This window comes from Sarcophilus harrisii, chromosome 2 (assembly GCF_902635505.1).
Source record: "Sarcophilus harrisii chromosome 2, mSarHar1.11, whole genome shotgun sequence".
Lineage (NCBI taxonomy): Eukaryota > Metazoa > Chordata > Mammalia > Dasyuromorphia > Dasyuridae > Sarcophilus > Sarcophilus harrisii.
Window position 1 is genome coordinate 262628215 of NC_045427.1, and position 27802 is coordinate 262656016.

The following is a 27802-nucleotide window of genomic DNA, read 5'->3' on the forward strand; positions in this document are numbered from 1 at the left end:
CTTGCTTTACACTGTATTTATTGTTTTTTGTTTTTTTTTTGGCTAACAAGCCACTGGGTGTCTTAAGCCTTGGTTTTACATGACAGAGAGTTCAAAGTTAAAATGGAAACCAAAGGAAAAGTATGAAAAACCTGAGAACACCGACTTTATCTATTTGTACATGTAGATGGCGTGATAACTCCATTAGTGCCGCTGAAGCACTTTCCTTCTTCTATTCCAAATTTCCAGATGTTGACCGACTGTTACTAAGGAGGCTGCTGCTGACTCCCAACGGAATTGCTGAGATGGCTAATTCCAGGTAGGACTGGAGGAAAGATCCAGGAGCAATGATTTACACTGTGCTCTTTGCACTCAGCACTGATCGGGACTGGCCTCCAATCCTAAGGATAGGTTTAAAGGAGAAATCCATCTGCTTGCTCTCCAGTGTGGCCCAAGTCACCCCTTCTCCCACCTCCCAAGCAGTCTTTAACCTTTCCTTACTTGGTTCCTGATTACAATTTTCCACCACTTTTACCCATCCTGTGACCGCCATTCTTGGTTCTGATATGGGATCCGCTTGGAAAAGATCTGAGTGGTGTCCCCAGACCCAGACACACTGGCACTTAGTTATCATCAACAGGTATTCTGATCAGAGAATGCAAGGCTAGAGAGGGCCTGCCAAGCACAGGCTCCTCCAGCTGAGGCTCCCCTTGCAGCCATCCATACTCTGAAATAATGCTGCTATGCATCATGGACACCAATGATCAACACCAGAGGCGATCAGGCGGCCAGGAGAGTATAAAGGAAGAAAATGATTTATTTCAGTGCACACCCACAGCCACTGAACCCTGAGACTCTGGTCCTGGAGGGACCAGCGAGGCCATCCCAGCTCTCACTGTGGCACCAGGGCAGGGAACGCAACTCAGTCATCCTCAGGGAAAGGGAGGAGTGAGACCCAAGCCTGTGGAAGGGAGCTAAGTCCCTCAGGCCACCAGGCTCCCCTCAGGCCACCAGGCTCCCCGCAAGGCTGGAGGAAGGCCTCCTGCGCTTGTCTCTGCAGGACAAGTTTTTTCTTTTGGATTGATTCTAGGAATTACATCTCTCCAGGACATCAAAAACATCTGTACATACTTAGGAGAACAAACATCTCTTTGAGTCTCAGGAGAGCATGATCAGGGGACCACCTGCAGGCCGTGGCACTAAAACTCTGGCCCCCCATCCTGGAGTAGTCTGCTGGTTACATCCTGAAGGTGGTTTTGTCGCAAGGCAGGCAACTGAGTGTACAGCTCAAAGCCCTCAGGCAGAGCCGCATTGGGGAGCTTGTAGAAGAGAAGGTGTTGCTTGAGACACTGAGGGAAATGACAGAAGCAGCCATATAAGCCAAAGGAAAGAACTACTCCTGCCCCCCCTAAAACCTGGCTCCCCTTCTTTGATGCTTCCTGGCCTTCTTGCCCCTACCTCTGCCTGACCCACCTCATTGGTCAGCAGCCAAGTCTTCTGAAGCATCCATTTGCTAGCAGCTATCACCATGTCCTAGAAGAACAAAAGCCCAACAAGGCTGTCAAACACCCCATTAGGACTCAGGAAGGGACATGTCCTCCCATCACCACTAAATAATAACTCCTTCCTAACTACCTGGGGCTGCTCTTCCCCTCTGGAGCTAGACCCAATCCCTTCCATAAAGGCTCAGTTATCAGTTTCTTCCCCATCGAGGCTCCCTACTAAAATAAGGGCATAACCTACTGAGCTCTTTGGGTCCTGGGAGAAGATGAAGCTATTAACATGGGCCACAGCGACAGCATAGAGCACTGGACACCAGTGTGGGCAGAGAGTGCCCGTTACCAGGGCTTGGAAATAGAGTTTGAGGAGCTCCAGGTTGTCTTCAGGGGGAGATGTGTAGTTTTCCAGGGATACAGGCAACTGTAAGGGAAAAAGAAGACGTTTGAAAACAAGATTTCCTTTATGCAGCTGACCCCAATTTCCTTTCCTCTTCTGTGGGGCCAGGAACAAATACTCAAAACCAGTAAAGGGCATTATACTTCTGTTGAGACCCCTGAAGAGCTGGGCAAAGAGGCTAAAAGCCACATGAAACTCTGTCCACAGGGACTCTGGCTCTGAGGTGGAGTAAAACAGGCTGGAATTGATGCTGCTATACATAGAGCCTGGAGCCAGGTGGTTCTCAATCCCTTCGATACTCCAGCCACAACCCCCTTCCTAAAAGAATACTTCCATACTCAGGAAAGTACAGAGGCCTTCCTCAAGGCCTTCATAATCTGGCCCCATTCCTTATCATTGCCCAACAAAGTTCTGCTCAATCCAGGCTCTGCACAGGGCTCCCTTGCACATCTTTTCCAGTCCTGCTAATCCCTTAAGGCGCAGACCAAGCTCATGCTTCATAATCTCCAGAAAAGGTGTCTCAAATGTCTTAGTGTTCTGGGTTTCTTGATAGTTTTAGGAGCTTAAGTCTGCACCAAGACTTTGGGGACACTGTGTATGAAGCCTTCCTTGTCTCCCCCAGCTTCTGTCCATTTCTTTTACTATGCAATTCTAAAGCACTGAAGGTTAGAGCCTGATAATTGAATAGCACTGGATTATTGGCCTTTTGTTGCTTACTGTGTTCAAGTTGAGTGCAAGCTCCTCATGGGAGGGACTGTGGGGTTTGTGTTTCTTGGGACCTCCTATAATGTCAAGAGAGGGACTTAAACCATTGTTGCTGACTGGTCAGGCGGCTACCTGGGCGAGGGGCAGTCCGAGGGCTCGAAGGGCTCCCACATGTTCCCCAAAAAGGGAAAGGCGTAAAGTGACGCTGAATCGGCGCTGCAAGGGGAGCAGAACCAGGGTGCCAAAGAGAGAATCCCCAAAGGAGACGGCTTCAAAATGCTCGAGGAAGCTGGCGTAGAGATCCGGGAAGGAGGCCAGACCAGGCAAGGGACAGTCCAGCTTTAGGAGAGACAGTGCCTGGGGCTGGCAAAGCTGGGCAAGCAGGGCTATGATGTACTGCTGGATGGCAGCCTCACGGAACAGGTCACTGTCCACAAGGAATACACACATGAGCCTCGCCAGACGGGCAGCAGGAGGCACCGCCTGGAGACTGGCAGGGCGCCAGCTCTCCAGGAGCAGCACCCACTGCAAGGCACGAGTAGCTGTGCCCAAGGAGCTGGGGGAGAAGGCCTCAGCGCCAGGGCCAGAGGCCTGGTGGTAGAGGTGAATGAGGGGGAGGAAGGGCCAATCCGCAGGCAGCAGTGGCTCCTTTGGCACAGGGAGTAGCAGTGAAGGAATGTGAAGGGGTTCTGCCTGGTACAAGGCCTGGGAATGCAGCAGGGCAGGGCCGGGCAGTTTGCAATGTGCCAGGTAGCAGCCACGGATGCTGGGGAGGTCCCGGCATGCTTCTGCCAGGAGGGCCCCTCGTCCTGATCCAGGCCTCCCGCCACTGCCCAGGGTTAGCTTGTCGGAAAAGTCAGCTGCCTCTGGTCCCCCTGAAGCTCCTTCCCTATAGAGCAATGGAACAGGGAGAACAGATAAGGGCGGTTGCCTCTCTATCAGCAGACAAATAGCTCCGACCATCCTGAGATGGAACCCAAGGAGGCACAGCTCCCTAAAAACTTCCCAGCTCTACCCCAGACTTACGGGAGAAATTCTGGCAGGAAGACGGAGCCCAGCAGCAGCTGGTGGGCCAGGTACTCGCTGCCCGGCAGCAGGTGACGCAGGAGCGTCAGCGCCACAGTGTGATGGAGGGTAGCGTCTGGGCTGGAATCTGGCCTGAGCCCGGCCTGCAGAGCAGAGGACACAAGGGAGCAGAGAGGCTCAGGGAGGAGAGTCTGGGACAGCCCAGGGAGGAGAGTCTGGGACTGCCCAGGGCACTCAGTCCCACAGAGGACAGGGAAGGGGGACAGGATGGGGAGGAGGATCCTGATGGGCCGGGAGGGGGGGGGGAAGGGGAGGGAAGGAGGGGGAAGGCTAGCAAAGAAAGGTGAAAAACAAAGGGGGAACATAAGACCTACCATTCTCTGTGCCAGTGAGAGCACCAGGTATTGCAGGTGGTACTCGTGTCTCAGAGCCCATGCAAAGTAGGGGGTGAGTCGGGGAACGTGAGAGGGCGTTCCACAAAGAAGCAAGTAATCCTGGAGCCCCGGGGTAGCCAACACTGGAGCAAACTGTGAAGGGAACCTGCTCAGCCTCTGGGACCCAGCTCCCATCCCTCCACAAGGCTCCTGGCCTGTATCCCTTCTTCTTGTTTAATCCCAAGGGAAAGCAGACCTAGGGCAATCTGCTGTGCTCACTGACTTGTCCTCTTCTTTTTCTGTACTACTGAGCTCAAGATCCAAACCCCATCCAGATATTCCCAGGACTTACCTGGCCACAGAGCCCCTTGTGGATTCGGGTCAGAACGTTGAGAAGACAGAGGAGGGAAGTGAGGAAAGGGAAGGCTGAACACGGTCCAGCCAGGCTGAGTGGGGGGCAGCCTCCCACACAACCCAGGGAGACAAGGCTAGGGATGGACTCAGGGGCTGGGGCGCAGGACAGCGGATTGCAGAGAGGGGAGCAGGGCCTGCAGAGAGCAGAACAAAGACCAGTTAGACTCCTCAAAACGCTCCACATGCTGCTGTCCCTGGAAGTTCTCTCTGGGGCTTTGTTTCTCCCCTGGTAATCTATCAGTTTCCATTTGCACCATATTCTTGATTCTACATCTTCAGTTCTATTCTCTTGAGTTCCAGGCCAGTATAACCAAAGGCCTGTTGAATATCCCCTCTAGATGAGCTGCAGGCATCTTAAAACTTCACACCTCCAAAATGAGACTAATTTCTCTTCTTCCTCCCAACCATATCTTGCACCAGAGTTCCCTTTTTCTGTGGAGTGCACTACCAATCTCTCAGGTACTTCCCAACTTGTGATTCATTCTTAATTGTCCTCTCTCACATCCCACACTGAACCAGTCACCAAGATGTGCTCACCCTACCTTTGTAACCTCCTTTACATCCACCCCCTCTTCATGCGCACTTCCCCCCTCTGACACCACCTGTCACTCAGACAATTATTGCAACATCTTCCCAACTCTTCTTCCTGAGTCAGATCTCTCTCTTCTCTAATTCATTCTTCACACAACTACCCAAAAAGCCTTCTTCAGGCCCAAGTCTAACCACATTACTCTCCTGGCCCAGAAAACCTCAGCAGTTCCCAATGCTCCTCCCATTCAACGGCCTTTCCCACTTTGCTACTAACAACCTTACCAACCAATTTCACATTATTCCCATTTCACAATATTCCTATATTAAAACTAACCTGGACTACAGGCTGTTAAATTTTCTTTCCTCCCTGTGTTTCTGTCCAGGCTGTGTCCCTCATACTTGGAAGGTATCCCACCCCCACATCCCATCTCTGCCTTGTGAATCCTTCTCTTACAAGCTCAGTTCAGATGCCATCTTTATATAGCCCTTCCCCACCCCCCAAAATGTCAGTATTCTCTTTTCCCTCTTCTATTTATCCACCTATCTATCCTACTCCTCCAGTGATTATAAGAGAGCAGAGACTTGATATTTTTGGTGGTGTATTCCTGGCACCTAGCATGGCATCCTGATGCTTAATAAATGTATATATGAATGAACTGAACTGATAATGGCCAGGGATGAGAAAAGAAAGGATTTGGTTTTGTTTTTCCTGGCATCTTCCCTTGAGAAGAAATGAACTTGGGACACCAAGGTTGAAGCAGGAGCTTCTGTGAAGGAGGCCCATTCCTTGTTGGATTTGTGGGTATAACCAATTGTGGGGCTATGTGGGCTCTGCCCCCAAAGTACACCCAGCTTCCTAGAGGAGGAGCTCCTCCAGGCAGTATCTGGGGGCATGGTGAATATGGAGCTATGTTCCATCTACCTGCACTCAGATGTCTTCCCAGAAGGTCTCAGCACTTCTCTGGAACCATGCTGCCCTCAAAGGCAGGACAGGTGAGACAGCTGAGAAATAGCACACAGGAGATAGGGCCCCACTCCAGGCAATCATACCTGAGTGAATCCCATAGGCCCTGAAAGGCAGGCTGACTCAGCAGGGGCAATACCAATTCCTTTGAAAGTCGCTCCACATCTTGAAGACACTCTCCAGGACATAGCTTTGGCTGGAAGGAACCAAGAGATATGAAAATTATCTGAATTAGAGAAGTCATCAACCCTGCTGAAAAAGTTGGTATCCAAAGCTCCTTCTTTATCCTCCCAGGATCCTTATCCTCCATGAACAAGCTGGTTGGTTGGTTCTACCAACAAAACAAAATAAAGTAGGGAGAGGTTCCAGGAGAATGAAATACCCAAGGGCCTCTCTTGGTTGCTGAGGGGTTAAAATTGGAAAGGTGAAGGTAGAGCTTCTCTTTGGATGATTGGTGTTCCATGAATACCCTTAATGGTCCTTTGAAGTTCATTGAGTATAGGGGAGACAGAAAGAGGCAAGAAGGGAAAATAAACAGTGAACTACTACAGGTGGGAAGTGAGTTCAGGACAAACAGTGGCTCACCTGTTGACTCCAGGCCTGATAATGGGCTGCTAGGTAGAGCAGGCAGGCAGTGGGCAATGGGGCCAGGGCCTTCCAGGCATCAGGCCGGGGCAGCTCCTTCAGAACTTGCCGAAGAATTGGTTCTAGGAGGGGACGGAGCCCAGATACTTGCACCCAAGTGATGGAGGGAGGGACAGGTGATGGATTGGACTCGATGGGGTTACTATAGGGACAAAGGGAATAGATGGAAAACAAGGGCTTGCAGTTACTTTCTTCATCTCTACTCAAATGCTCCTGTAATCTGGAAGCATTGGAGCAAAGAGGGTTCAGGGTGAAGCTATAATTTCCCTAAGGCAATGCAGTGCGGACAGCCCAGGAACAGAGAATCCAGCCCTGGAGCAGGCTCCCAGTGCACTCACTTTCTGGCTGGGTCTTGGAGCTCTGTGCTGTTGCTGCTTGAAGCCTGGATCAAGCGGGTGAGCAGGGTGATTAAGGCTGAGATTCGAAGCATGACAAGTCGGCTGTGGGGCTGGATGCTCAACTCCTGGGGCACAGCCTGAAGGGCTTGAATCAGCACTGGGTAGAGTTCTCTGTTAAAGAAAGATGGGGAGGGGACACCATGCAATATTTATCAAATGCCTGTTATGCAAAGGGCCCTGTGCTTAGTTTTGGAAATAGGAATTCACAAAAGACCCGACATGTGGTACAAAATTAAGTTCTGCCTGGAGGAGAGGCCCACAGAAAGACTTCCCAAAAGAAGCAGGTCTTAAACTGACACTGAAGTAGGGCAGGAATTAACTGGAAAGAAGAGAGGTCAGGGCAGGCAGAGGGACCACAGCCCACAAGCTGTATCCTTCTCTGTGACTTCTTTTCCAAGGTTTTCTTCCAATTCGACTTGACAAACATGCACTGAGCACTTACTACATGCAAAACTGCTCTGCACATGGCTTAGACAGAAGAAAATAAAAAAGGTGACTTGTCTTCATACTGGGATAATGCACCATCAGACTGTGAGATTCCCTGGTATAAAGAGGTGGTCCGGGGGGCAAGAGCCTCACAGTGCAGAATGCAATGGATTTGAAGTCACAAGACCTGGCCCTAATCCTGGAACTTCTGAGAAAGTTATTTCACTTCTTTGGGACTCCCTTTCCTCACCTGTAAAAGAAGGATGAATTAGAAGTAATAACTCGCATTTGTAGAGTGCTTTAAGATGTGCTAAGCATTTTATAAAGATTATCTCTTAATTCTGTAAGATAGATACAGTTCTTATCCCTATTTTACAAATGGGGAAACTAAGTGAAAAGAAGGTAAAGTGACTTCCTCAAGATCACACAGCTAGTAGGTGTCTAAGGCTGGGACTGAACTCGGGTATTCCAATCTGCTACACTACTTAGTCAATTTCTACCACCTTCTCCAGTTCTAATTTCCAAGATCCCTGTCATATATATGCAAATAGCTTCCCTAAATCTTTCTCACAAATTGTAGGTAATTCTCGAGCATAGTACAGACAAAAAGACTGGCTAGGTCCCTGACATGGGAGCAGCCAAAGAAGATGCTCCCAGCTTGAAGCATACACCTGTTTCTCAAACCCCTTCTCACCTGTAGAGGTCTCCACCCTGGCCATAAGTAGCAGCTACTGCCCAGAGCCGAAAGGATTCAGTGCACAGCTGCTCAGCCTCCTGGATGGGCAAGGCCAATTCCTGGGGAGCCTCAGACACAAAGCGACACAGGCGACTTCGAAGATCGAAACCACTCATCTAAAAACAGCACCAGAGACCAGAAGGCAGATAACAACACCCTTCTCCATCCTTTGTTCTCAGAGGGAATACATTTGTGGCTCAAACAGAGCTAAAAACTGAATGTCATGGATTTTCTATCCAGGTCCCCAGGAGAGTCTTGACCTTATCTTTCTCCACTCTGGCATGACATTTCAGGTGGAGGGGCAAAGATTAATTAATTCATTCCCATTTGTAGGGCTCTTAACCATACATAAAGCACTCGGTACAAAGGTGTATACAAAGAGTTCAGTAGCAGGGGAAGGATTCTGGCAAAAATTGATGAAGATAAAAGTTTTTAGCTCCGGATGAGAGATGAATTTGTATATGTAAGGGGCCTGACGTGGTAGGAAAAAACTGGACACAAAATAGATGATCACAGGTTAGAAGATGGCTAAACAAAATGTGGTACACGAATGCATTGTGCTATAAGAAATGATGTATATAAATACAGAGAAACATGGAAAGCTCTATATAAACTAATAAAGACTTAAGCAGAGCCAAGGAAATTATACACAGTGACTACAACAATGTAAATGGAAAGAACACCCCCCAAAAATCAAAAATGACTAAAACAAAATTACAGAGTATCAAGCAGGATTTCATGCAATAAGAGAGGACACTCCCAAACAGATCCACAGATGTTAGGCATGGCATGTTTTGGACCTTCTTCAATGTACTGATCAACTGTGCTCATTTTAAAAAAAGTATTTGTAATAGAGGATGGGTCTCTCAGAGGGGAAGGAGGAAGGATATTGGGGATAATTATGAATTACTGAAAAAAAGAAGACAATGTCAATAAAAATGTCTTTAAAAAAATAAGACTAATCCCTTCTGGCCTAGGGCTCTATATGCCTAATAAGTACCCACCAGAAAAAGCACCAATAGTCTCCCACTGAGTGGCTTCTTATCTCTAATGTAATTAGACTGAAATATACTTGAACTATGACAATCAGAAGGGTGGGCCTGAGAAAAGCTTTAGAATCTATTGGCTCCTATTCAGCAAATCTTTTCAAGTTTTCTAAGTAATAGGGAGAGAGAAAGAGACTGAGAAGACAAAGAGAAACAGGATCTGGGCCCTGGTTAAATGACAGGTATGACCCTTACATTTTAGGTACTACACTCAGATGGGCTTTCTCAATTTTGTTTTTTTCAATGACCTGTCCCCTGTTCTCTATTCTCGGTTTTGGCCTTCCTGTCTTGCTTACCAAGCGGGCAGAAATATTCCTGCCAGCTGATGCCAGGACTCGGAGCAGCTTCATGGCAGCAGCGCAGGGCACGCCATGCAGGCGGGAAATTGGCCCTTCCCCCACTGGTGACCAGCTCGAGGGCAAGAACTCCCGAACCACCGTGTCTATCAGCCGAGGGCACTGTAGCACCTAGAGAAGAGAGAACAAAGACAGTGGGAATCAAGGCGCAGATTCTGATGACCCGTCTCCTCCCCTCCCCCCCAGCCCAGCCTTTTCACTACCTTTGTGGCTGACTCTAGAGAATGCCGGGCCACTCGGGTCAGCACAGCAAGAATGTCCTGGACCACAGTGGGGGAGGGACAAGTCACCTCCAGTAGGTATCGAAGTCTAGGTAGCAGCTGAGTAGCCAGGAGACCCTAAGCAGGGTGGAAGGAGACAAGTAATTCAGGGAAGCCAAAGCTCCCCATCTCTGGGGAAAACCATCCCCCTCTCAGCCTGTTGCTGAAGAATGCATCCCAACATCCTCAGGTCCCCGGTTAGAGGTGTGGGTGCAGACACCAATCTGACCCCCAAACCCTCGTACCTTGATAACATCATGTCGGGCCAGGTCTGGGGGGGGCCGGGTCTCTTGGGGGCTTTTTCTTGCTTTTTCTGCTGGGGCTTCTTCATCCTCCTCCTCCTCCTCCTCTTCTTGGTATGGCATCAGGGAAAATACAGCCGCTCCTTGGTACCAGGAGAAGGTGCTGTCCAGGAGTTCCTGCCAAAAGAGAAGGGCCTGAAGTGAGAACAGTCCTGCTCGGGCCCCAGAGCCAGGCCTCTGCACTCTGTAACTCCTATGTGCAGACCTGCCAAAAAAGAAAGGGAAGAACACGGAAAGGGACCTGGGATAAAGCAAACCCATTGAAGAGCATGATGGAGGGGCTTCAGGTCAGGGACCACAGAAGGGGAAGGGAACACGTCTATCTCCGTGCTAACCGCCCCCCACCACCACGACCTTATATCCAACTCTTCCCTTTGTGTCTCTTCCAAGCGAGGAGAAAGTATCCCTCTAACCAAAGGTTACCTCATCTCCAGGGGCCACCAACAGGGCCCGCAGTGCCCACACAGCTGCTGCAATAACACTGTCCACACTGTCATCCAGAGAAAAACGCAGGAGGAAGAGAAAACCAGCATCCAACAGAAGGCGCAGGACACTGTCTGTCAGTTGACTCCCAAATTCACCTGCCTGGGCCTGGAAAGGGTTGGAGGACAGAAGAGAATTCTCAGTGAGGGCAGGGACCTAATGGGACTTTAGCTTTCCATTCACCATCCTGGGCCCTGCACCCCTCATTTCTCATGCTGGCTCACATGAAGGAATTTTTCTGAATTAGTGAAAAAGAATTTCCCTAGCAGGGGACTAGGGAGAAAGAAAGCAGCAAGGGGAGAGAGAGAAGGCTCACTCACTTTAGAGATGATTCGGGCCAACACCTGCAGGGCCAGAGCTCTCTGCTGGGAGATCTGACTTCGGGCCAGATGGAATATCTCTTGAAGGGAATATCCTGCTCTCTGGGAGGAAACGAGTTGATGAGATTGGTGCTCAGGCCCATTCTGGGGCTCCCTGGCATCCCTTGCTCCATGATGGCAGAGAACCAGAGGGTGCTTTCCTCTACACTATCGATGTAAAGCATCCTTGGCATGCCACCAGCGTGGTTCCCACGACTCCACACCCCAGGGCCCGGGCTTCACCTCCGCCTCCTCGCCATGATGATGTAGGCCCAGATGAGTGGGGAGGTCAGCATCAGGGGCCAGCAGCTCTCCCTGGAGCCCAAAACGTGCCTGCTTCATCCCCTGAGCCAAAGAAAGAAGGGGTTGTGGCCTTAGATCCCAGCACCTTCCTCCTCCCCCATATATTCTACCTCCACCTGCATACTCCCAGTAAATCAGGGCTCAAACTCCTCCTCTTCCTCCAGCCTCAGGGTCCAAGCCAAGGTGATGACAGCAGAAAAGACAAGAAACTAACCTCTGGCTGAGAAGCAGCAGAAATCGTGACCACAGACCTCCCCCTCCCCACCCCCCACCCCCATGTGTTCTCAGCTTCTTAAACCTCTTGGGCCCACGCTCCTCACCTCCTGTGTTTTCTGCCGCCGGAGCGGGGGCAGGTCCTGCGTCCACTGAAGCTTTTCTAGCTCCACAGTGTCCATGTGAAGCCACTCTTTGTGCGGGGTCACAGGCAATTCTGGGGCTAGAAAGGAGCACAGGGTGAGAGGTCGACTCTTTAGGATATTAGGAGCCAGACCCCAAAGTTTCACCTTAGTTGAGGGGCCTGATCCAGAGTTGGAAGGTTTGATACCCGGCCTCCCAACTGAGACCCAGAGAGCCAGTGTTGGCCAGCTGCTAGAGAGCTCACCAGCTGGGGAGCCCCAAAGCCCCCGAGATGTCTCACAGCACCGGGCTAGCCAGCCCTTCTTGCTGACCTCACTCTAAAGAGAGGCCTAGCAATTGTTTGAGAAGACAGATAAAATGGTGCAGGGGGAATTATGGCTCTCATTCTCCCTGTGTTAAATGATACAAGTCCATGCTCAGAAGTCAGAATACAATATGAACATTGTATTTATTGGGGTTGGAGATGGTAGAAAAGGAAGAAATTGTACCTATAGGGGCAGGATAGTCACTCCCCTCCTCCACTCCCAAACCCACAGAGACATAACCTCTGTCTTCTCTCCATCCCTCAATCTCTTGCCAGTCCTGCCCAGCTGCCCTCAAGCTGTGCTAGGGGCAGGAGGTTCCCAGCGCCAGTAATTACATTTGTTCTTTTGTTAATCACTAATAAAATCATCCTGTTCCTGGAAAATGATTGCTCCCATTGGCCCTTCTGCTTCTGGTCTAGCATACATGCACAAATCAAAATCAGGATCATGATGGCAACATCCTTTCCCCACCCCCACCACAAGCAAGGGCAGAAGGGACCACAGAGGTGGAACCAGCCCAGTCAGCCAGCTCTAATGGAAATTTCAAATTCCCCAAAGACTGGTTCTCTGCTCGAGTCTTATACCATGGTGAATCTTCCCAACAAACCAGAGGGTAAAGCAGGAGAAACACAGAAAGAGACAAAGGACATTCTGTGGTGGGGCTGGGGCTGGATACCCAGGACTGGCATGTTTCCTTTCTGCCCCTCTGATAAGCTTGGGATACTCTTTCCCTCATTCCTCCAAACCTGAGGCAGCCAGCTTTGGCTGTTTCCACCCACTGGGAGGGGGTGACCCCATTGGCTCCTCTTCAGGGGTTTCATGAGCCATGGTGCCCGACTTCTGCTCTTCCAAACTCTCCACTCCTGTCTGACCATTGGTGCTGCGGTGAGACTTTAGGAAAGCAATCAAGCTGGGATCTGGGAGTCAAAGGGAAGGGCAGGCAGAGAGAATAAAGAGAACATGTCAGGCTAACCTCTCCTAGATGACATGGTCTCTTTGTGTCTCTACCCTTGAGTGCTGGGAATAAAAGAATTCATAATGCGGCAGCCCCAGCTTTCTTTTATCATGTGCACTTCCTGCACTTTTTCCATTCAGCCACCAAGCCTACACAGCCTCATTAACAGAGAAGGGCTTTATGGAAGAAGTCATCATTAGGAAGCCCAGTGTCTCTCTCACTTCCTCCCAACTAAGCAAAGTGACCAGTCTTTCAATATTATAAAAGCTGAGTTTCCAGGAAGGATCTAGTCAAGAAGGTCCTGACCCCCCTACCTAGCTGGGTCAGCAGCCTCTGTTGCTCCTGAAGGAGCTCCTCTGGGCCCATGGCACGCAGCTTTGCCAGGTTCTCCTCATGGATGGTCTGGATCTCATGCTGGGCATTCTGACATTGGAGGCCCTCTCCAGTGATGAGCTGGGGCCCCTGGAAACTCTTGCTAGTCTCTGGAATACATGAGCCCTGCTCCCCAAATTCTAGTTTCTTGGATATCAGAGTTCCTGAAAAAAGTTGATGGTTTGAATAAATTCAGTATGTGAACTGATGCTGAGTGAAACAAGCAGTCAGGTATACATTATACACAACAATAGTAAGAATGTACGATGATCAATTATGAAAGGCCTGGTACTTCTTGGCAGTTTAGTGATCTGAAGCAATCCCAATAGACTTCAGATATAAAATGCCATCTGCATCCAGAAAAAAACCTAAGGAAACTGAATGTAAATCAACACATGCCACATTTACTTCTTTTTTTCTGGGTTTGTTTTTTTTTTTAATCTCTCCATGGTTTTTCACTTTTTCTCTGATTTTTCTCTCCCAAACTGATTCATAGAGCAATGTGTAATAAAAATAAAATAAACTTACTACAATTGAATACATTCAATAAGCATTTATTAAGAACCTACTATATGCCAGACACTGTACTAGACAATGGGACTACCAGGATAAAAATAAGAACTTCTATCTTCAAAAAAGCTTGCATTCTCTCAGAAGGAAACAACATGTAAACAAATAAATAAATATAAAATAAATACAAATTAAACTGGGAGAAGGGACAGAAAAGAAATGAAAACCAAGGGTTATCAAAAATGTCTTCTGCAAGAGGTGACATCTGATCTGAGTCTAGAAAGGGAATCAGGGGCTCTAAGGGGCATCAGTGAGGAGGGAGGATATTCCAGCATAGAGGAGAGTCAGCATCATCATCACACTGCTCTAAGGGCTCACTCACACTTTCTCAGCAACTATTTCTCTCCCATGCCAGATGTATCTCATTAGACACGGGGCTTCCTAGAGGTGGGACCTGCATAATAGCTGCCTTTTATACAGTCTCTCATTGGATCCTCACAGTAACACAATGAGATAAGTACTTTAGACAGCATTAGGCCCAATTCACAATGAGGCACCAAGAGCTGAAGTGATGCCTAGAGTCACAGAGTGTGACAGCTACAGCAAGGATTTCAATCTTTGACACCTCAAAGTCCAGTACACTTTTGTTTCTTTAAAAAAATTAACCAATGCCTTCTGATTGAACATTCTCTTCATTTTTGAATCTTTATCCTTCTTTCAAGGGGTACAAGCTGCAGCGAGACTTGCAAAAATTTAAAAATAAAAACAATTTAGGAAATCCAACAAAAATGCTAACTGTATCTGACAGTCTGATGTACTTACTGTTTCATGCTCATCTTCTCCTGAGCCACACTGGATCAGCATCATCCATTGCATTTAGAATCATCTTAGGTGTTTACATTGGCATAATCAGCTTACTTCACTTTCCATCATCTCATTTTGTATTTCCACATACAGTTTCCCCTCCATTTTGCTAGAATGGCTGGCTCTCAGTTCAACTGATTTCTGGAGGTTTCTCTTTGACCTTTTGGGCTGCAATCTGATCCCAGATTGCTACCAGCAATTTGGGAAATGAAGGAAGGGATTCTTCTCTCACATCACCATTACTACAATTTTTGAAAGAGGTTCACTTATTTCCTTAGTCTTTTCCAAAAGCTAGATAATTTTTTGCCTTTTTTCCAAAACTGAACCCATGTCCAGAGTTACCAACTCCTTTGTACATGGGGACAATTTCTACTGAGATACAGCCCCTGCACTAGTGCTGTTTTTCTCATCTGGGCACATTTACCCCTCCTTAAGTAGCCTGGTGGCCCTCTGCTCACAAGCCTGAACCCTATTTCAATTCACACAAAATTCGAGTTGTACCAAATTGTCAATTTAGTGCAGAAACTTGATCTGCCGTATTCCTGCTACAGCTCAGAACTCCCAAACTCAATGAATCTATATACCTCAGCCACCTCTGTAGTAAGGATTACAGGCATATGCCACAATGGCTAGTCCCAAAGCACTTTCCAATCAGGAAGGGAAAAGAGTATAGCCATGAGTATTTCCCTGAAAGTTCTCATTCTAAGAGTCTCTCAACTGGCAGCTCACCTTCCTGTTGGCCCTGGGCAGGTACGGTCACCTCCATTGGTGTGCTGTTTGCCTCAGCATTCCTTCTTGCTGCAATCTCCTGAGCAAAAATACTTTTCTTTCCAGATGTTGCTGTTTTTCCCTGGGAACAGAAAAAAAAATCTAGGTTAACAATTACTACCATCTTTGGCCACCCAGAAGTATATATTTTAATTCTACCAGGCTTCAGAATTATTTCTCACATTGTTACATACTATGTAGGCAAAAAAGAACCTTTTAGTTACACAGGAATGGGGTGAGCAATAATATCCATTGGATTTCTAGGCTTCATTGTATGAGCTCACCACATATTTACTGTTGGTCTAGATGTAAACACATGGGCATATTTCACATCAGCTACAATAATTATTACCATCCCTACTGGCATTAAAGTATTTAGCTGGTTGGCTAGACTACACGGGGGGAACATTAAATGATCTCCAGCTATACTGTGAGCCCTGGGCTTCATTTTCCTTTTTACAATTGGAGGTCTAACAGGAATTGTACTTTGTCTCTATGACAAAGTATAAGAAGCCATATTCAGCCTTGGAGGACCACAACCATAGCCCTTGGGGAAGGGAAGGAAGGCTGACAAAATGTCTCCCTAGCTTCCTGTAGACATTCGACCATCTCAGCCACCTATTCCTACCATCTACATGGGATCCCACCTGTTTACCTGGGTGCCTTTCTGGGAACGATGGAAGACACGGGGAAAAGCCACTCCACTGGGAAGAGGCAGAGTCACAGTCATTGCCCTGGTATCATGTTCCTGGGGAAGCAAAACAAATGTACTAAAGAGGGAAAGTTTCCACTGGTGATCTCTGATCCCGCTGAAAAGCCCACAGAAGAGACTTCCCCTTCCCTCTTCCCCCTTACAAAGAGACTGGTGCCTAGCCAGAGAAAATGACACTCTTAATGGCTCCTCCCTTCAACAAGGAGAACTAAAGGGCTCTTTGCAGCACTGCCCTGCTCTATCTTTTTTCCCCACTAAGGAGGGGCAGGACGCACAATGATTTTAGTGAAGACAGCCGTGATGTGCCGATCATGCTGATCTAGCCTCTCCTCAGCATCCTGGTTCTCAGGCAGTGTGAAGCGCGGACTGGGCTTGGCCCTCTTTGGGGGACCAGGAACCAGAGTGGGGGGTAAATCTGGAAGTTCTGACAAGATAAAAAAAAAACAGTATGAGGACACCTAGCCGCGATCAAGAAGTCTGGGCTGAGAGAAGAATTATAATGCAAATTAGCAAACAAGAGTTTATATGCTCAAAGGGCTATCAAATTGTGTATATCTTTGTTCCAGCAGTGTTTCTACTGGGCCTATCTTCCAAAGAAATCATAAAAAAGGTTAAAAGACTCCTACATGCAAAAATGTTTGGGGCAGCCCTTTTTGTAATGGCAAGAAACTGGAAACTGAGTGGATGCCCAACAGTGGGGGAATGGCTGAATAAGTTGTGGTATATAAATGTTATGGAATATAATTGTCCTATGATCAGCTGGATAATTTTATTTTATTTATTTATTTTTTTAACTTTTTATTGACAGAACCCATGCCTGGGTAGTTTTTTTTACAGCATTATCCCTTGCACTCACTTCTGTTACAACTTCTCCCCTCCCTCCCTTCACTCCTTCCCCCAGATAGCAAGCAGTCCTATACAAGTTAAATATGTCACAGTTTTCCTAGATACAATATATGTGTGCAGAACCAAACAGTTCACTTGTTGCACAGGAAGAATTGGATTCAGAAGGTAAAAATAACCTGGAAAGAAAGACAAAAATGTAAGCAGTTTACATTCATTTCCCAGTGTTCTTTCTTTGGATGTAGCTGCTTCTGTCCATCCTTGATCAATTGAAACTGAGTTAGATCTCTTTGTCAAAGAAATCTACTTGCATCAGAGTACATCATCATACAGTATTGTTGTTGAAGTATATAATGATCTCCTGGTTCTGCTCATTTCACTTAGCATCAGATCATGTAAATCTCGCCAATCCTCTCTTTATTCATCCTGCTGGTCATTTCTTACAAAACAATAATATTCCATCAACATTCATATACCACAATTTACCCAACCATTCTCCAGTTGATGGGCATCCATTCATTTTCCAGTTTCTAGCCACTACAAAGAGGGCTGCCACAAACATTTTGGCACATACAGGTCCCTTTCCCTTCTTTAGTGTCTCTTTGGGGTATAAGCCCAGTAGTAACACTGCTGGGTCAAAGGGTATGCACAGTTTGATAGCTTTTTGGGCATAGCTCCAAATTGCTCTCCAGAATGGCTGGATGTGTTCACAATTCCACCAACAATGTATCAGTGTCCCTGTTTTCCCACATCCCCTCCAATATTCCGCATTATCTTTCCCTGTCATTCTAGCCAATCTGACAGGTGTGTAGTAGACAGCTGGATAATTTTAGAAAAGCCTAGAAAGACTTACATGAACTGATGCTAAGCAAAATGAGCAGAGCCAGGAGATCATTGTACACAGCAACAAGATTATGTGATGATCAACTCTGATGGACTTGGCTCTTTTCAACAATAAGGTGATTCAAGGCAATTCTAAAAGATTTAGGATGAAAAATGCCATCTGCATCCAGAGAGACTGAATATGGATCAAAGCATAGGATTTTCACTTTTCATTCATTTGTCTGTTTCTTTCTCATGGTTTTTTCCTTTTTGATCTGATTTTTTTCCCACAACATGGAAATTCATTTAAAAGGATTGCACATATTTGACTTATATCAGATTGCTTGCTTTCTTAAGGAGGGGAGAGGTAAGAGATATATTTGGAAAAATAAAATACTATTTAAAAAACACATTAAAAGTTTGGAGCAAGAAAAGGGAGAGTTATCTACAATAATTAGAGGCACTATGGGACACAGAAGGAAAGAGGATGTGATGAATCTCAGAGAAGAGGGTGAAGATGAGGACCAGGGACAAAGCATTCAGGATCCCAAGAAATGAATACTACTTCCCTCCATCCTATCCCTGCATCATGACAACTTACTGTCTAACATCACCACGTCTCTTTGATCCTGCAGAATGGGCAGTTCCTCATCAGCACATTTGCCCTTCTTGTTTGCCTTCTTCACTATTCGTACAGCTGGGGTGGCCCCTGAAGAAATGAACTGATTCTGGAACTGCAACAAGTCTACTTCGGACTCTCCTGGCTTTGGTCTCGACAGCATTTTGTCACTGCAGCACTGAGATCCAATCCAGACTCTGGGGTTCTCTTCTTATTCCTAGGCAGGAGCCACACAAGAGTCCCTGCTCAGATTTCAGCACAACAGATGTCATTTAGCAGGCCTCCCTACAGTACACTTCACTTGACCTTTGCTTCTCTGCATGCTACTTTAGGCACAGTGTCCCATTGTGGGTCTGTCATTTTCTTTGATTCCTTTCTATTCCAACCTTCCTATGCTTGCACATTTGTATAAGGACTTGATAGTGTGCAAACTGTTTCTTCCCTAAACAACTGTGAGACAGCTAACATGTCTTATTTCCATTTCCTGGAACTTTAAGTTCTTGTCCATGGCTGGAGGGCTGCTTCTCACTTGAGCTGGCACCTGGAGCTTTCTGCTCTTTTATGTTTGTTTTGTTATTTCAAGTGAGGTTACTTTGGCTTTACTATCATTCAACAAGTATTTAAATGGACCTCTCATGTTTCAGAACTGCACTAACTACTATGAGGATTATAAGAAAAATAGTTGCCACTGTTGCTGTACTTAAGGAATTGAAAATCTGAAAGAGATAAAACTAATACATATGAAATAATTGGAGAATAAGTACATGGTGGTGAATAGGCATGTAACAGTAAAATGACCATATCTACCAAAAACTAAAACAAAAACCAGAGACATGGGACCTGACATGTCTCTTTCAAAGTCTCACTAAAAGTATACTTTCTTTTGGAATTAGGTCTGTTCTGGAAAATCCAGGGCATTTGGCTGCTAAAGATAGAAATTCAAAGAAGGAAGAGTTCAGAGAAGGTTCATAGCAAAAGGTGCTTCTTGGAGAATGGAGGAGACAAGTACACAATGAAGGATCATAAAAGGAAATACTAGAGAAAGTAACTTGTCATTTCAGTGCAGATAATAGCTAACATTTATACAGTACTTGTTATGTGCCAGGCACTGTGCTATGCCTTACAATTATTATCTCTTTTGATCCACACAAAAACTTTTTGAAAGATGACTTTCAAATCTAAACACAGTCCTAATTTCTCTCCTGAGCACTGATTTCCCATTACTTACAGCCTCTTAGACATCTTCAACTGGATATCCCAGAAGCACCTCAAACCATTTACAAAATGAAACTTCCAATTTTGTTATTCCAGTTGAGGGTACTACTATCTTTTCAACCATATAGATTTACAAATCTTCCTGTCATCTTCTCCAAACTCCTATATAGGTTTGATTTCATGATACTGTTCTTTCCTGACTCTCTTATTTGCCTCACTAAGCAAATCACTCACTAACCCTTCTTAGTCTACTTTGTTGGCTTTCCCTACACTCCATGCTCAATACCCCCAAAGCTCTTTTTGCCCTTTCTCATTTGATCTTATCGGTTCCTATAGGTTCAATTATCATCTTTAATAGATGACCCCCAGATCTATATATTCAGTCCTAGTCTTTAGTCTTTCTTGTGAATTATAATCTCATATCATCACCTGCATTTTGAACATTGTGAAATGTATGAAATGGCTATCCCATAAACATCTCAAACTCAAATTATGTTCAAAGCTAAATTTATCTTTTCCCCCAACCCTCCCTTTCTGAACTTTCTTTTAATTGTCACCATACAAATCATTCATGAGGTAAATGAAGCTGGAGATATGAATTCCAGATCAGACAAAGTCTGTCCCAAAGGTTTATTTAAGGAAACCCAACATCTGCTGGAAGAACCAGTTCCTGGGATAAAAGCACATCCAGATGAAAACAACCATGCTATTTTTATGTGGTTCTGTAGGCCCACAGAATTCCTCCTTCAAGGAAGGGACTTTTACACATGAACTATTTCTTCCAAATGAATATCAAAGGCAATTTTTAAAGCATTTTCATGACCAGAATTTATCACTCTAAAGTATACAAGTTAGGAAGAATGTTTAGATGTTTTGAAAGATAAATGGTCTCTATTGTTGCAAATCTGTACAGCACTTGGATGTTCTCCATCCAAGCTTTGTTAAGTGCTCCTGATCCAGAAAATCCATTAGCAAATAATGTAGCAAAGTAATGGAAGAGCAAAGAAGCCCAAGTTATAGAAAATACCCAGAGCATGGACTAGGTCACATACCATGGAAAAAATATAAATTTAACCTCAACATCACGTGTGTATCACTTCTCTTCTGTCAAGACCTCTTCCTTTTTTGTTTACATTTAGTGGATGGTCTTAGAAACATTTTACAGAACACAAATGCAGACCATCTTCAGTCCTTTGGCAATGTGGCCACATGAGCAAACCTATGACTTGTCTAGATTCACTGCAACATAGGAGAGGCTAGAAGAGGTTGGATTGTAATTAAATTATTTAAAAACAGTGACCCAAATCTGCTTTTATCCATTTATCCCATTATGATTTGAGTATAAGCATTGTGAACGAACAGAATAGTCAATTAGCTGCCAGAATTATATCCCCCTCTCCACTCCCCCTGTTTTGTGAGTTCCTTTCCCCCTTTAACCTAGCAGTTAACCTGTTGTACCTTAAAATCTGTCCCTAGCCAAGTCTAACTCTTTAAACTTGGTTGGGTGAACAAAAAATGGGAACATTAAACAACACAGTTCTTAATAATATGAGGATCCTGCTATCACGTATAGAAAAAAGTCGTAACCGTTTTGCATAGATTGTCTGGAAAGTCTTCTGCAAGTCTTGTATATTAGTAAATTTAGTAAAATATTTTTAGTTATTCAAAAATCCTCATTACTCAGATTTTCAAACTGAGTATTATCCTCAATTTCTTACTCCACAATTACGCCACATAGCTATTGTCTACTCTTGTCATTTCTCCCTATACATCTCACACAGACATAACACAGCTCCTCACACAGCTACCACTCTAGTTCAGACCATAACTATCTTACAATTGCAATTGCCTTCTGGTGGGTCTCTTTGCCTCGTCTCCAATCTTCCACTCAGTCACCAAAGTGAATTTCCTAAAATGCAGGTCTGACCACACTCCCCCCCACAATCAATAAATTCTATTGACTCCCTATTACCTCCAGGATTAAATATAAAGTTCTTCATTTGGCATTTAAGGCCATTTGTAACTGGTCCTTTCCTACTTCTCCAGTCTTTTTATACTTTACAATCCATGTGCACCGTGTTGTTCCTTATACATACTAGTTTGGTTCCAAAACACCTCATAATAAAACAAAAAATTTCTCATTTATCTTGTATCTACTCCCACAACTACTAACCTAATTTAAGCCCTCATCACCTCTTAATTATAAAAATCTTTCAATTTCTACTCTTTCCCATCTTTGAAAATATCTTTCTAAATAATGCCTGACCAAGTCAATGACCTCAATATTTTTCAGTGGCTCCTATTACTTTTCGAATAAAATACTAACTCCTTGATTGGCATTTAAAATATTTCACAATCATATTTTAGCCAGTCCTTCCAGGCTTTCATCACATTTTTTCACTTTACATACCCTACATTTCAGTCAAACTGGATTTACTTTTATCTGAACTTTGTATCCGATTCTCTTATGTCAATGCTTTTCCATAGTGTATAAGATTGGGCCTAATGGTCTTGAGACTGTAAGGTTATAGAATATACTCATGGAAAAATACTGACAATAATGTTTTTCAAAGGTTGGTACAGCTATGTCCCTCAAAAATATTTCATCTATCACCAGCCTGTTTTTCTCCCTGATAACTTCTCAAAATAATATTTTGCCTACCACCAGCTTGTTTTTTCTCCCTAATAATAAACATTCCAAAATGATATTTTGCCCTGACCCCATAAGAGGCCACCCAAAACTAGAGTACAAGAACTTCAGTCTTGCTGGAGCACCCCCTCCTGCTGAATAGACCATGTCTGTGCTTCCCCATGCAGAGTTGCCTTTATCTGAGTTATGCTCTGTGTTAATGGCTATGTCTGAGTTACATGTCGCATCTCCTTTTCTTCTTTCCCTCTTCCCTTCTTCCCCATTGCTGGCAATAAAGCTTTGCTTTGGACCAACTACCCTTGTTTTTATATGCTATTCTCAGCAGCTATACTTATTAAAGGATTGTTTCACTCAATGTCTCTGCTGGCTCATGGGCCTTTCCTTAGACATAAACAGGGTATCCAGACAAAGACTTAACTTATTGACAAGTTAGTACCTACACTGGGAGAGGAAGGGCACTGAGAATTCAATAAGGCAGTCCTGTATCTTCTCAGAAGGGACTTCCTTATATCACAGGACGGTCACCAAATAAGGTGCTTTCTATCTCTAACTTCATTCAAGGTTGAGGTCAAGTGCTAGTGCCTCCCCCAGTTATTAGTGCCTCTTCTCCTCTCAAATTATCATCTATGTATTTATACATGTATTTTTCTGTAGACTGGTTTTTTCTATCTTTGATCCCCAACAACTACAACCCCAGTATTTTGTATATAATTGACTCTTTAGCACACTCTGGATTAGACTGGATATAGAATGAACAAAGCTATATGGACAAGACTGAGCTTACTTAATTAAAATAGTGAGTTCACTTGCCTTACTACAGCAGAGGTTTAATTGGGAAGGATTTAGTAAATAAGTAAGCTGGAGTGTATAAGAAATTTGAAAGTCAGACAGGGGAGAATAAAGCTCTTCTTCACAAAGCCTAATCCTTATTATTTCTATTCTCCAAAATACTGAAGCCAGAACCAGAAATTACCTTAAAATTTTTAAAAGGAGAAAAGAAACAAATTCAGGGGATGGGAGGGAAAAAAAGATTTTACAATCAAGGATGATGGAAGATTTTGAACAGTATTGTCTCAGAACTCAAACAGTAATGCTTTAAATTATTTTAAAGAAAATTTTATAAAAGACAAAATTAAACAAGTATGTAAGAGGTTTAAGGCCAAAAATGAAGGATCACAAACAAAATCAAGATGGAAAAGAATTGCAAATATTTTTATAACAAAATTTTCTTTTTTATTATAAACAATATTATAGGCCAGTACAGTTACCCTAATCAGACTCAGATATCACAGACTCAGGTGAGGTTAGAGAAGAAGTAGAAATAGCATTGTTAAGAGAACAAAGCTGAGGATACCAGTCAAATCTAACCAAAAGCTCATAAAGAGCTGTGCAGAAGATGATGCCATTGTGATGGTACAGACAGAATCACAAGATGTTTGAAGAAGAAGATACAAAAGATGTGGAAAAAATCTTGTTAATAGGAGGAAAAAAGATAAGAGAGGGAGAACATTGACAACTATGAACCTATCTGTCTGTCCTATTTTCCCTTCTATGTAAAATTTTTATGAGAATCATCTTCATTCACAGAAGACATGTTCAAGGAGGGTATTAACTGGGGAACAGCCAGGCTTTCACAAGTGATGGACCACATCTTTAACCACTACACAATTGCCCAAAAGATCTAGGGAATTCAAAAGACCACTGCTCTGAATGCTTGGAATTTACTTCTTGATTTAGGCAAGGCAAATGGAGTTAAGTGACTTGCCCTAAGTATCTAGTAAAGATCTGTCATGTCCACGTTATTTAAAGTAAGTTAGTAAATGTTAAGTGTCTGAGACTGAGATTTTTACCTCAGGTCCTCCTGACTCCAAGGCCAATGTTCCATTCACTGTACCATCTGGCTGCCCCAAATGCTTATTATTTTAAAAAGATTTAATTCAGTAGAGCAAAATACTTCTTGCTCTCACTCTCTAAACTTGTTTTGGTATTTTTCCCCCTTTAAAAAAGTTTTCTTAAGTTGTTTCTGTTTGGTTTTACGGAGAACAGAATTAATAAGGATAAGGCATTCCCAAAGAGTTCTATTCTTCCTTACCTGGACTTCACAATGGAACAGTTCTCTTTCCACTCAGAAAACAAAATCTTTAAGATTCTTGAAAGATATAAAATATATTCAACCATATTCAATAACGTTCTAACCATATTAATAACAGGGACATTATGAAAGCCAAAAGTAAGAGGAAGATCTAGCATAGAATTCACAATGAAGGATGCTGAGGTTTTCTAAAGGGTTTGTGAGAGATACATGCACATGAGTAAATATATACATGCACTTATATGTGTATGTTTAGATATATGACTACTTCGGTATAACTGATTTCCTTTGTCATGCTAAGTATTTGATTTTATGTACTTAAAAACATTTTTCTGAGGAGGAGTTCATAAGCTTCACTAGAATGCCAAAGGTCATTGCCAAATCTGTCAAACAAAAAAAGTTAAGAAATCTGTGTTCTAGAGGTTCCTGTTCCCGCACATCAAGCTCCAGAACAATGCAGAGCCTCATGGGAGACACACTCAAAAGTGCTTGGTCTGACCATCCAGAAAGAACTTCAAATTCAGAATTCTTTTCATTACTACAACATGCTTCTGGGAGAGAAACAGTGGCAAAAAGTGGGGGAAAGGTTAGGAGGGGAGGCGATTAGCCACAGAGAAGGCCTTAAATGCCAGGTAAAAAAAAGAAAGTTTGACTGCTCTGACCTATCCATCCAGTCCTAAATATATACAGAGTTTGGGAATCTAAATTCTTATTTGGTAGGGACCAAGTCTTTTTAGAGCAGCTTGAACACTGTAAGCATTAAATGAATATTTATAGATTAAATGAACAAAACACCCACAGGTAGGTAGGCTGCTTACTTCATAAAAGGCAGGCATTCCAAGCTGGTCCTACAGAAATGGGGAAAAAAAAAAAGGCACTGTTTCCTATTATATAACTGCATGGTACAGTGAAAAGAACACCTACTTTCCAGCCACCTTTATAGCATGCCTCCTGGCCTCTAATTTGACTCTCCAATTTGCACCTTGGGGCCCTTCAATCTTGACTGGTTAAAGTTCACCATAGCTATACACCCATAATAATGCTGCTGCTCAGTGATCTTCATAGAATGTGAGTAACCTCTCTCCCTCTCCACATCCCCTTTACAATTAAGATTCCGTGTCAATCAATTGCTCCCAGGCTCTACTCATCAACTCAATGACTTTCCCAACCAAAACAACCAGCTAGGCCACAACTCCCAGATTAGACTAGAAGCAACTTGAGGGCAGGTTCTTTCTTTTTGCATTTGTACCCCCAGCAGTTAGGGAGCCCAGTGAATACAGTGATGGGCCTGGAGCCAAGAGGACTCCTTTTCTCAAGTTCAAATCCGATCTCAGACATCTACTAGATGTGTAATCCTGGGCAAGTCACTTAAACCTACTTGTCTGTTTCTTTTCTCTAAGATAAACAAAATAGAAACAAAAAACCTCTCTAGTATCTTTGCCAAGAAAACTCCAAATGACTTTCACCAAGAGTGGAACACGACTGAAATGACACAATAACAAAACCCCCAGGATTCAGCATAGTGTCTGGCACACGGTAAACACAACTCATTCTTATTGTTGGGCCAAAACTACAAGTGTAAATACAAAGAATACGTTACAACAAAAGACCCAAGTGTTGGAAAATCTTGGATGCATCCTGCCCTATAAAGATACAATGTAACTTCTCCCCCACCACACCTCCCCAGCATTCTGCTGAGAAACTGAATCTCAGGCAAGTTAAGGGACTAAGATCACATGGCTTTTAAATGTCAGAGCCAAGACTTGAATCTCACCCCAGTAATCCAATACCCTCCACACTACACTGCAAGAACATCAGCTATTTTCCCTAAATTTCAAAGGAGCAAACAACCCAAAATTACATTCCATTTACATTTAATAGAGACTGTCCAGACATTCCTTTGCAAATTACAAGCTCCCACAAATTCTAACACTAAGGCTCAAGAAAACTTCCAGGATAAAAAGAAGGACAATCTACTCTTCGAGTAGTAATGACTTTCATTTTTTTTGTATGTACTTTTGCACCTAACCCAATACTGGCTGGCACACGGTAGACCCAGAACAGGCAGGTGGAGCAGTAAAATGTTGGTTTTTTAGACTTTACACCTGGGCTCCAATTTAACTTCAAAGACTGACTAGCTATGAGTCTGACTGAGCAAGTCACTTGTCTGCTTCCGATTTCTCAGTTGTAAGATAATGAGGTAAATATTTGTAAAGGCCTTAGCGTAGTGCTTAGCGCAAAGTGAGACATTAACAAATGGTCCTTTCTTAATCGAGGCTTATCGACTGGGGTTTTTTTTTCCACCCAAGTCGTTTTTCAGTAATAAAAAGCTCTCAGGGACTAGCAATTGACCGTTCTGTTTTTATACGTACTGTTCAAAAATATTTCTGAAGCGTTTCCTGCGTGGCTGGAAAACCCAAAAAAACAAACAAACAAACAAAAAAAAAACCGGCCCCTGCCCTAAAACTGGGGACTCGGCGTCTAGTAGGAGCTCACTAAATGCTGACTGAATTGGACTCTTGAAAAAAAATTAACTCTCGGAGGTGCAGACCGGAGAACTCAAACGGAAATAATGGGGTTATTGAAAATCCCACCAGGCGGAAGAAGAGCGGAAGGCCAGGGGTCGCAGGGCGAGCTCCCCGGCCGCACCGCTCCCCACCCAAGGCCTCGGAGAGCTCCACACGCACCCCCGACGAGATGTTCTCGCCCCCACTCTCCCACGCGCACCCGAGGGCTTTCCAAAAAGACGGCGCCAGAGTTGGGCAAACGAGCCAGGAAGTGGCCCCACAGCTTCACCCCCGCGCTGGGGAGGGAGGCTGAAGTTTCACCGGGAAAATAGTCCGCTAGAGACCCCCAGCTAACCTGCGCTAGGCCCCGCTGGGCGCCGCCATCTTGCCCCGCAGTAGCAATCACTTCCACTGCCAAGAAAACACTTCCGCCCCGCAGCACTGAACTCCGCCCCTCTCAAAGCGGGCCCGGGGATGGGCGGGGCGAGGCCAGGGATGGGCGGGGTCTAGGGGAGCAAGGAAAGAAAAGGCGTGTCCGTGCTCGTAGGAAAGAAGCCGGAGGGTCCGGGAAACGCCCCTGTTAGTGCACTCAGTCCCGGAGGAGTTTGCGCTCAGATTCACCATCTCCCGCCTTAACTTTCGTGGCTTTGGCTTTGTTGGCGCCCCCTCCCACAGTCTGTGACCCAGCCGAGCCGGGCTTGTCTCCGTTTTGCACGCGCGCCACCTCTCTCACCTCCGAGCTTTTGCCTTGGCCGTACCTCATGCCGGGAATGCACTCTCCACATCAAGAGTCCCAGGCATCTTCTGTGCCCGAAGCCTCCCCCCAAACGCCACAGGGGATAGAATACTGGGAAAGGAGTCGGGAGGACCTCTGACTTCTGGCTGCCTCATTCTCCTCTGGCGCGGCTAACAGGAACCCTTGCCTTCTATGGTTGCTTTGTGGATCCAATAAGATATTTGTGTTTTTTTTTTTAATTAAAGCTTTTTATTTTTCAAAACACATGCGAG

The 27802-nt window shown here is 44.9% G+C and overlaps 1 protein-coding gene across 3 annotated transcripts; it reads right to left on the reverse strand.

Annotated features, from left to right (window-relative positions):
• RPAP1 (RNA polymerase II associated protein 1) lies at nucleotides 1–27245 on the reverse strand. 3 transcript variants are annotated; one of them, XM_012546243.3, is made up of 25 exons: nucleotides 27150–27245; nucleotides 18313–18547; nucleotides 16322–16470; nucleotides 15990–16082; nucleotides 15296–15416; nucleotides 13135–13356; nucleotides 12612–12782; nucleotides 11524–11639; nucleotides 11144–11245; nucleotides 10862–10963; nucleotides 10482–10649; nucleotides 10002–10175; nucleotides 9700–9834; nucleotides 9437–9607; nucleotides 8053–8210; nucleotides 6873–7043; nucleotides 6475–6676; nucleotides 5976–6085; nucleotides 4333–4528; nucleotides 3981–4133; nucleotides 3607–3749; nucleotides 2713–3469; nucleotides 1723–1899; nucleotides 1453–1512; nucleotides 1–1328 (listed from the first exon to the last, which is right to left on the reverse strand). In XM_012546243.3, exons 2-25 carry the CDS (start codon nucleotides 18491–18493, stop codon nucleotides 1179–1181), a joined length of 4182 nt encoding a protein of 1393 aa, XP_012401697.1. In that variant the 5' UTR covers nucleotides 18494–18547; nucleotides 27150–27245; the 3' UTR covers nucleotides 1–1178. The 3 variants fall into 3 exon arrangements, with proteins under 3 accessions (XP_012401697.1, XP_031807983.1, XP_031807984.1); XM_031952123.1 differs by having other exon boundaries at nucleotides 1438–1512; XM_031952124.1 differs by lacking the exon at nucleotides 27150–27245 and adding an exon at nucleotides 26660–26680 and having other exon boundaries at nucleotides 1438–1512.
• Between the last annotated feature and the right edge of the window lie 557 nt (nucleotides 27246–27802).

What these genes read in the sequence shown, in the direction of transcription:
- RPAP1 (XM_031952123.1), bottom strand. Translation starts at nt 18,493, where the DNA reads ATGCTGTCGAGACCAAAGCCAGGAGAGTCCGAAGTAGACTTGTTGCAG. An exon ending in GGAATATTTCTGCCCGCTTG is followed by an intron (nt 8,211 to 9,436) that starts GTAAGCAAGACA and finishes TGCTGTTTTTAG; the next exon opens with ATGAGTGGTTTCGATCTTCG. An exon ending in ATCAGGCCTGGAGTCAACAG is followed by an intron (nt 6,086 to 6,474) that starts GTGAGCCACTGT and finishes GGTTCCTTCCAG; the next exon opens with CCAAAGCTATGTCCTGGAGA.